Source organism: Capra hircus, unplaced genomic scaffold (genome assembly GCF_001704415.2).
Source record: "Capra hircus breed San Clemente unplaced genomic scaffold, ASM170441v1, whole genome shotgun sequence".
NCBI classification, from domain to species: Eukaryota; Metazoa; Chordata; class Mammalia; order Artiodactyla; family Bovidae; genus Capra; species Capra hircus.
In genome coordinates, this window is record NW_017215009.1 from 492 (window position 1) to 10,254 (window position 9,763).

The window sequence follows — 9,763 nt, forward strand, 5'->3', positions numbered from 1 at the left end:
AAGAAATCAGCCCTGCTGACACCTTCATCTTGGACTCCTGCTCTCCACAATGGAGAGAATAATTTCTGTTGTGTAGGTCACCTGGAACGTGGGACTGGGTTATGGCAGCCCCGGCATACTAATCCACCCAGTAAAGGCCCTGATAAGTCCTGCAGTTAGGAAGCCTGTGAATACCCTGCCGGAAATGGAGAGGAAGCAGCAGGAGGAGCTCCAGCTCTCTGGGATGGGAGCTGGGCGGGCATCGTTTGCCGTGCTCTACAGGAAGAGGAAAAGACTCCTGATCTGTGTGGCTGCAAGGCCCAAGAAGACAGTGCCAGAAGGGCTGGGGAAGTCTGTCTGGTCTGCTGACGCCCTACTACAGACAGTCCCATCAGAGTGGTCAGGAGAACCGTCACTGGTTCCCAGGTTCTGGAAAGGCCAACCAAGACGTTGGCTGGAACCTGGAAGCTAGTAGATCTTGGAGTCCGTGTTCACCTTAGAGTGTGGAATGCCCTCCGGAAGAACAGGGTTGGGTGGGGCCTGAGGCACAAAGTCAGGGGATGGGACCCAAGAGAGGGGGCCCCATATGGCTCCTTTGAAAAGCAAGCAAGGTGGGTGCCAGCTGGCAGAAAGATGGGAGTTTATTTCTCTGGAAAGGGACGCAGCAGGTCAGGCGGGGGTCAGGGCAGGGAGACATCCTCTAGTTTCTGGTCCAGAGTCTTCAGATCATCCAGGAAGCGGGTCGGGGTGAGGATGTGTGAAGAGCCTGGCGGGAGGGAAGGGTTGTGGGAGTGGCCTTGGCCCCTGACCCTTCCACCCAGAGGGTTGTTCAGGAAAACCCTGGCTCTCAGGACTCAGAAGTCTCACCTCTTGGAAAGGGAAGGGTTCACTCCCAGGGGACCCCATCCCTGGGAAGCCAAGCCCTAACCCCTCTCACCTAGGGCTCCCAGACGCCAGCCCTGCAGAGGCTCCAGGGTTGGGGACCCAGAAGGCACACAGCTATCAGTTCCCTAGGAACCCACAGGCGGGAGAGTCGGGCTCCAGCCCCTGCCCAGCCCAGGAGACCCCAGTCTTGGCCACTCACCGATGAGCACCTCCCACTTGCCCTCAGTGGCCCTGGTCACTTCGTAGGCGGCCCGCATCTCTGACATGCCACACCACCCACGATGTAGACAATAAGCCGGGGCCCTGCCCGGGCCTCCACGCCCGCCTTGTTTTGTGCCAGTGGCCGAAGCGGGCACTGTGCGAGGAAGGCAGGCAGAGGTCAGACTGGGTAGCAGATCACTGCCCGCCCCCCCCAAACCTCACTTCCTGTGGGTCTGGGCATGTCCCTGGCCTCACCTGACGGCAGCCTGGGAGCTGGGTGTGGGGGCAGGGTCAGATACAAAGGGCCACAGCTTTCGGTCCAGCCGGTCTTCCACAGCATCCTAGGGCCAGAGAGGGAGGCTGAGGAGAGGGGCCCAGGCAATGAGGCCCAAGGTCTGGAGTGTCCTCCATCGGGTATGTTCACAGGCCAAGATCCTGGCAGAAAGGGGCCGCCACCTGTACCTCCGGCCCCTTAATGACCCAGGACCCCGGGCTCTTAGCTTCTTAAGGACCCTGCTCCTGCTCAGCTCCTCAGTGATCCAGGAGTGTGGACCTCCAGCCCCTGGAGAAGCCAAGATTCTGAGCCCCCCACCCCTCAGGAACCCAGAGATCTAGGCATCCAGGATCCATAGGGATAAGGGGGCCTCTAAGCAGGCAGAGATGCCAGGACTCCATACAGATGGCAAGAAGCAGGAAGCCAGGTCCCTGGCCAGGCTGCCGCTGCTTTTGGCTCCCCAGTGGGGCGGGGGCTGGTATGGGCAGGGCAAAGGGGGACCCAGGTGGCATCCTGGGGGGCAGGAGTGAATAGAGGGGGACAGAGGAGGGGACCAGCAAGTGGAGAGAAGATGAAGCTCTTCTCTCTCTCTGCGCCCAGTTCCTCCAGTGTGGGATGGGGTTGCCCCCAGAACCCAGGCAGAGCCACAGGGATGCCCATAATGAGGGATTTTCTCTTAAGCCCGGGGCTTAGGACAGTGAGCAGGAGGGGGCTGAGCGTGGCCGGCATGGGGGAGGTCAGATCCCACCCCTACCAGCAGTACCTCCATCACGTCCTTGATGATGGGGGTCCAGCGAGACAGCTGATAGGTGGGCTCTGAGCGCTCCCTCCGCTCCAGTCGGCTGGTGGTCCCAGAGCTCTACAGGTGGGCGGGTGGGGTCGGTGGGGAATTAGGGAGAAGGAGGCAGGTCACAGATGGGGCCTGTCGGGCTGGGGGAGGTTGCAGACAAAGCGAGGAAGGGAAAACAAGAGAGAGGAAGGAAGAAATACATAGGTGATGAAACCAAGATGAGACAAAGAAGATCAGGGCTGAGAGAGAGACGGGGACGGACGACGGAGGACGTAGAAACAGGGAGCTGAGAGGCGGTGGACAGGGTGACAGGCGGGGACCTGGGAGAGGGGCAGAAGACAGGCACGGGGAGAACATGAGAGGTACCCGCATTCGAGCGGCAGCAAAGGGCAAGGTCGAGGGCGGAGGCACGTGCCGAGAGCCGAGCCCAGGAAGCTGCTGTGTGTGTTCCGGCTGGACTGGTGGCCCTGAGGCCTCCGGGAGCCCAGGGTCGCCCACGTGCCCTGTGCTGGGGACCCAGCTATCGGCCTGTGGGACTTGGACTGCATGCCCCACACGGCAGCACCACTAGGACTCGGGCTCCATGCCTCGTAGGCCCCACTTCTCCTGTGACTCTGAGACTGGCAACAGCCTGCTGCCCCCCCACCCCCAGACCCTACTCAGGGCTCCCCATGCTCCAAGAACACAGCACGCCTGGTGTGTCCCCGCCTGGTAATGTGCCCTCTGACCCCAGTCACTCCCCTCTGACTCAGCGTCCTCTCCCTGCCCAGCGTACCCCGGGGTTGGTGACAGTGCCCCCAGCTGCTCCAGGTTCCTGATGAGGTTGCTGTACGCCTGCACATTGGCGTGCTGAATCAGCTTGGCCAGGTTCTCCTCGCTCACACCTGGAGGCGGCCGGAGGGCGGGGCTTTTGTGGAGGCTCACAGGGTGGTGGTAGGCAAGGGAGAGGGTGCAGAGGTGGCCACGCAGGCTTCTGGGTTGAGGGGCTTGGGGTGGGGGCATCCAGCAGTCGAGACACCCTGGGGACCGGGGGAACCACCTACGCTCGCAGAGAGGGCGGATTCCTCACGTTAGAACTCTGGTTGGGAATCCCAGAGGGGTGATAGATTGGGGGAGCCTCTGGAATCAGTTGAGGGGGCGAAATTTGGAGGGGTCCTAAAAATAGATTCAGAGGGTCTCCATGCCAATGGAGGCAAATGAAGGGTGGCCCAAGGTCCAGAGGGGTATCTGTGGGGTTTGGCATACCTGGTGTGTGGGGCATCTGTGGGAGTGAAAGCCTCCCACAGTCACCGGAGACCGGAGTGAATGATGGTATACTAAACTCCTCCCCCCCTTCAACTCCAGGCCCCCTACCTACCATTCCGTAGCAGGATGTAGAGCAACAGAACCCGGATCTTGTCGTAGGCTGGCACGGCAGCGTCTAGCAGCACCGGTACAATCAGCTTCATGGCGTCCTTGATCTTCTCGCCCTCTGCGTCCGAGCCCATGGCTAAGTCCTGGGGCAACATGGGGGTTAGCCACCACGTGGGGGGATGGGGCAGGGGAGGGACATTCCCATGGGCCTCGCAAGACCTCTGGCTTCATTTTGCTCTACCAGTCTCTAAAGGTTCTATACCTGTTCGCCGTGAGGCCCACCCCTCACACAGGCCCTCCTAGCCATAGGCTTCACCCTCTCCGAGGTTCAGCCTCTTCCCCTTCAGGCCACATCCCTCGCACAGGCCACACCTCTCTATAGGCCCCACATTTCCAATGGTCTGTGTGTTAATTCAGAAAAGGTAATGGCAACCCACTCCAGTACTCTTGCCTGGAGAATCCCATGGACGGAGGAGCCTCGTAGGCTACAGTCCATGGGGTCACTAAGAGTCGGACACGACTGAGCGACTTCACTTTCACTTTTCACTTTCATGCATTGGAGAAGGAAATGGCAACCCACTCCAGTGTTCCTGCCTGGAGAATCCCAGGGATGGGGGAGCCTGGTGGGCTGCCGTCTATGGGGTCGCACAGAGTCAGACACGACTGACGCGACTTAGCAGCAGTAGCAGTGTGTTAATTGCTCACTGGTGTCGGACTCTTCGTAACCCCATGGTCTGTAGACCGCCAGGCTCCTTTGTCCATAGAATTCTCCAGGCAGAATACCGGAGTGGGTTGCCATTTCCTTCTCCAGGGGATCTTCCTGACCCAGGGATCGAACCTGGGTCTCCCTCATTGCAGGCAGATTACCGTCTGAGCTCCTTAGGCCTGCCTTCCCCACAAGAAACTGCCTCTCCAAGGGCTGGCCCCCACAGGCCCCACGCCCACACTCCAAGTCTCCTCTCCACAGATCCCACCCCTCACACAGGCCATACCTCTCCAGAGGCCCCAGCCCTTACCCAGGTCCTGCCTTTTTCCAGGCCGGGCCACCACCCACAGGCCACAGACTGCCCCAGAAATGCCTCTCCACAGGCCCTGGCCCCCGACTCCCAGCCCAGCCCATACAGACCCCACCCCTGCCCAGGGCCCACCCACCTGCTCCACGCTGCACAGCTTCTCCACGCAGCCCTTGAAATGCTTCATGCAGTCATCGGCTAAATGCAGGTGCGTCGAGTACTGCAGGGTAGGTGTGCGAATCGGGGGTAACAGACTCAGCTAGGGTGCAGACGGGGTGACAGTTGGAGGCGGCAGGTTCCTGGTCCCCGCTTACTGCTCACCTTGTTCAGCTCCTTCTGGTACTGTGGCATCTTTTTCAGGATATGGGACAGGTCTTTGATGTCGGCCTGGGAACAAGGCTGAGCGTGAGGCCAGGCCCTGCCTATCCGAGGCCCCCAGTCCAGGTTAGGGCTCCAGACTGAGGCCCCACCCCTCCCAAGTGGCCCACCCTGCCCGGGCCTGCACCCTACACCCTACAGCCTACCTTGTCTGTGGTCAGCCTCTTGCTCTCACAGAAATTCTTTAGGAGCTCCGTGACCTTCCTGGCGGTGAGAGTGGGCAGCGGTAGGTTGGGGACTGGTGCCAAGATGGTCATTTGAGGCAGAGCTGGGGAGGTGGGGGAGTCACATGGCCTGGGGATGCCAGCCAGGGACACAGGCCCACACTGGAGAGGCGTGGGGAGGCCAGCAGAGGGGTGTGGCTTGTTGACAGGCATTCATGGAGTACAGGTCCACAATGGGATGAAGGAGTGGGGACCGCGTGCCAGAGGGCCCACAACCCCAGTGCCCACTTCGAGCACACGCACGCGTGCACGTACTTGGACACATCCGCGATGTGCATGTGCCGAAGCTCCACCCACAGGTCATCATCCTCGTCCAGCAGCACCGCCTTCTCCCGGGCCTCACTGAGACCGGTGGTCTCATACCTGGGGAAGCCAGAGACATGAAGGTCGCAAGCACTTGCTGAAGACCAGGGACCCCAGGCTGCAGTGACGGCAGAGGGCGAGTTCCAGGGTCTGCCCACCTGTAGGTGTCCTGCTCGATATCCAGCAGGTCGTAGGCCATGGCCTGGAAGGTGAGCTCATGCAGCAGTGGGGACACGGGGTCGGCCGCCCGGTCCATGATGAGCAGCTGTGAGCGAGTCTTCTCAGGGCCCTGGGGTGCAAGGGGTGGGCAGGGGGATGAAGCCCTTGACCCTGACCCTGGCTGGGGCCTCCCTCCACCTCCCCAGAAAGCCCCTCACCTCGCCCAGGTTGGGAGTGTCTGCCTTAAAGGCGTTCAGCTTGGCTAGGACGGCGTGGGCCAGCTGTGCCGTGTCCTCTGGGCCCCTGCAGGTGGGGTGGGCAGACACAGGGTGGGTGCCTCAGGGTGTGGGGTTGGGGAGGGCCAGTCAGCACAGACTGGGAGTCAAGGATGGGGTTAGGGATGGGAGTCAGGGGTCAGGGTGAGGTCTGGAGCTGGGGTTGGAAGAGAGGTGCAAGGTTGGAAGCAGGATGGGTCAAGGTCAGGGCGGCATCTGGCTGGGGACCCACCTGCGGTAGCGGATGGCCGGGTACTCTTGCAGTGTGGCGCACAGGGTGGCGATCTGCTGGGCCAGCACCTCCAGCTGCCGCGCTCCCTCGCCCACCCGGAAGGGGCAGTAGAGGTTGTAGGTGCTGTGGGGGGCATCCAGGGAGAACACCTGCGAGAGCACAGAGCCGCCACCACTGGAGGTGCGCCCCTGCCCAACTCCAGCCGCGGCCATGTGCCACTCCCCGGGGCTTCCTCTGGTCTCTGGAGCCTGCTTTGCAGGCCTGGGGCAGCCCCCTAACTACTGTTTTCTGGAATACCGCAGCCCCCTCCGCCTTGGGTGGGAAGACAGAGCGGTGAGCTGTATGCTGCCCCCTGCTATTGCCAGGGAGACAGAACTCCAGGTGACTTCCACTAAGAGCTCATTCCACCGGTTGTTAGCTGCTTTCCTTTCTGATTCAGCACCCCCTTTACTTATGGCCTTGCCTATTTCCGAGGGAACCTGGGATATTTGGTGACCAAAGCCCCACTTCCTACCCAGAACTAGGTTGGGCTATACCTGAGCTTCGTAGGGAGGAAAGCAAGGTGGATCTCTTTCAGCGTCTTCACCACCTTTGCCAGACGGGAACGACCCAGCTCACTGAACAGGGGCTCAGGGCAGGCTGGGAATGGGCAAGATGGGGCATCAGGCCAGGCAGCCCTCACACCCCCTTACCCTGACCCCCACACTGCACCCCTACCGGCTCTCCTCACTCACTGTCGGTGAAGAAGACGTGTGGCTGCTTTGTAGGTGAAGGTCGGGGTCCCCGGAAATCTGCAATCAGGGCCTGTACCGACTGGGGAAGGCGGATCACTCTCCAGGCTTGGCCCAGTACCTTAGACAGACCATCCCCTGACCCAACCTCCCAGCCACTGCCTGCTCCTCAGACACATACAGACATGCGTGCCGGCACACACGCATGCGCACACACACCCACTATCATAGGCACCTTCTCCGTGGGGCTCAGCAGATAAATAGCCTCCAGGCTGGGATGGGTTCTCGCCTTTTTGTTGATGTCCTCCACAACTAGTAGGAACAGAGAAAGGGGACACGTGTGGATGGCACTGGGGCCAGGGCACATGCAGAGTCCGCACACTCAGGGAGCTGGACACTTGGGGTGCAGAGGCAGCAGGGGATATGCACACTCCCTGAGGGTCCTGAGCTTCAGGGGACACATCCATGGATCACAAGAGCTACATGGGCAGGGCTCTGCACATGCAGGATCACACAGTCATCGCCTCCTGGGGATCGACCTTAGAAAGTTACACATTCTCGGGGGTCACATGCTGAGAGCCCCACATGCAGTTCCACACAAAGGGGTTGCACAGCTGGGGAGGCTGACCCCTTAGGGGTTGCAGCTGGGGAGCCCCTTGCGTGGAAAGCCTGCCTATCTAGGGGTTGCCATATCAGGGCTGTCTGTACAGGAAACTGCATTCTTGGAAGTCCTGGACAATTTCAGGGGATCCCACACTCTGGTCCCAGCTGGGAAGCCTGGGGTTGGGGCAGCCACTCACTGGTGATGCCCTCGGCCAAGATGTCTGACATCTTGCAGCAGGACGACAAGATGCGCGATGCTCGGGTGGTCCATGATGAGCACCTGTCCAGATGGATGGAATGGACAGAAAAGAGGGGTGGGAGAGGCTGAAGCTGTCCCTGAGGAGGGGCTAGAGCCACAGGCAAGTCTCTCAGCTTCATGAGCTGATTGAACAAGAGGACCCAGGACCCCACCCAAGCCCATCCCAGACCCACCACGTGACCTCTGTGGACCAGCAGCCTCCTCAGGGAGCTGGAGGGGGGCTGTCCCACATTCAGGGCCCCGACAATGGGTTTAGACAAGGCATTCTATCTTGCCCCTACCTTCCACTCCCCATCTTTCTTGACGCTCCGAATGACTCCACTCAAAATTTCTGCAGGGAAATGAGGGGCCGGCTCAGATGTGGGGTCCTCTGGCCCCACGGGTGCCCCCCAACATTCTGGGTCCTGGCTGGACTTCCATTGGAACTCCCATTTACTCCTCCCCCTCAGTCCTTTGAGGTAGCTCCTGGTCACCCCCAAATTATAGTCAGGGCCACTGAGGTTCAGAGAGGAGAAGTAAGTTGCCTAAGGACCCTCAGCACCTAAGGGGCAAGTGCCTGGAGCATAAGTAGTAGATAAATATGCGTTAGATAAACGAATAACTGGAAAGCCACGACTCACATAACAGGTCTACCTGCCTCCAGAACTGGGCTCTCCATCCCCCTGTCTACTGGAGTACTCCTGGCATGTAGATTTCAGCCACACCCTCATTCCACCTCCATCGTTTACCCTGAACCAGAACGGCAGGACCTCTGGATCCCTGTCTGAAACATGCGTGGCTGTGGTTATCCCCTTACCCAATATCCAGCCTCAGTTTCCTCATTTGTAAAATGGAATCAATGACTCTCCTGTCTCTCCATCAACCCCTTCATAGGAGGAGGCCCCTTTTTCAGTTGGGGTCTGGGGAGTTTGAGCCACAGTCGGCTCTGCCTAGCGGAGGGAGTGGGCAAAAGTGCCAGAGCGGCCCCGCCCAGCAAGAGTGTCTTGTCCACTGTTATCAGCACTGCCAGGGCGGAAGGAGGCTCTGAGGCCGGAACTACCGGAGGTGGGGGAGGGGACGACCTCCAGTCCCCCGCGCCATCCCCCCACCGCCCAAGAACCCGGCCCGGGAGGCCTGGATGCCAGGGTCCCCAGGCTGCAAGGGACTCTTGGGGGCCGGGCAAAGAGTAAGGCGTCCCCCGCCCCTGGATCTGCATTGGAGCCTGGACGCGCATCCTGAGCACTCTCACCAGCTGGGGTCGCTGACCAGCGCACCCAGGCCCGGCCGCGGTCCCGCACCATGGGGCCCCAAGAGTCCAGCCCGCCGAACTTTGCCAGGTTCAGAGACCCGGGAGCCTGGCTGTCCAGCGGTGCCCTCCCCACGCCCATTCTCTAGGGGGTCCAGAAGTCCATACCCAGCGCCTGTCTACGCCACCCTTAGTCTGATTCCTTTGGGTCCCCGCAGTTTAGTCTCCCAACTTTGTTCCGCTCCCTCAAGGGAGAGCCAAGTCCCCGCCCACCCCCTCGAGGGTCAGGTGCTCGACGCCCTGCCAGGTCCCCAACTCCCCGCCGCTAGACTCCCAGAGTCCGTGCGCCCCCTGCCCCCCGCCCCCAGGGGGCGGCACTCACTTTCTCCTACCACCGCCTTCAGCCCCGAGGGCGCCATCTTTCCCTAGGGGCGCCGCCGCTTCCGGGTCTGTCCCAAGGTGGGGCGTGGCCCCGCGCGTCATCCACGTGGACCCCGCCCGCGGGTCCGGGGCACGCCCCCCTGCCCACCTGGCCCCGCCCCTCCACCGGCTCTCAGAGAAGTTGTGTTCCCTGCTGAAATGACAGGCGAATGCGTCCCAGCAGAGATCTTTAAAGTCGCCGGAGGAGCACGGCCCGACGACACGTTCATAGACGTGAGCTCAGACACACTTCCTTAGCTTGTGGGCAGCGAGAAAGCGGGATCGCAAGGCAATAATAACCCCTTTATCTTCCCCAGGCATAGTTCCACCCTGGCAGAAATTTCTCCCCTGTGTCTAAAGGATACTGTGTATGTCTACCTGGAGCTACGGGACCACAAACCCGTGATCCAGTTACCTTCTGTTCCCGAGTTTAGTAGCAGCAATGGGCTTGGGCAACAC

The 9,763-nt window shown here is 60.7% G+C and overlaps 1 protein-coding gene across 1 annotated transcript; it reads right to left on the minus strand.

Moving 5' to 3' along the window:
- Nucleotides 1-602: 602 nt before the first annotated feature.
- On the minus strand, nt 603-9,348 carry LOC108635390 (syntaxin-binding protein 2-like). The gene is given in 23 exon segments (XM_018045551.1): nt 603-745; nt 1,064-1,132; nt 1,135-1,197; nt 1,200-1,219; nt 1,321-1,406; nt 2,103-2,198; nt 2,905-2,930; nt 2,933-3,013; nt 3,487-3,625; nt 4,635-4,715; nt 4,817-4,882; nt 5,020-5,077; nt 5,353-5,460; nt 5,559-5,689; nt 5,778-5,862; nt 6,067-6,240; nt 6,603-6,705; nt 6,801-6,879; nt 7,033-7,109; nt 7,598-7,652; nt 7,654-7,680; nt 7,941-7,990; nt 9,267-9,348. Coding segments are annotated over 23 exon segments (1,797 nt in total). The 5' UTR covers nt 9,304-9,348; the 3' UTR covers nt 603-659.
- Nucleotides 9,349-9,763: the final 415 nt, after the last annotated feature.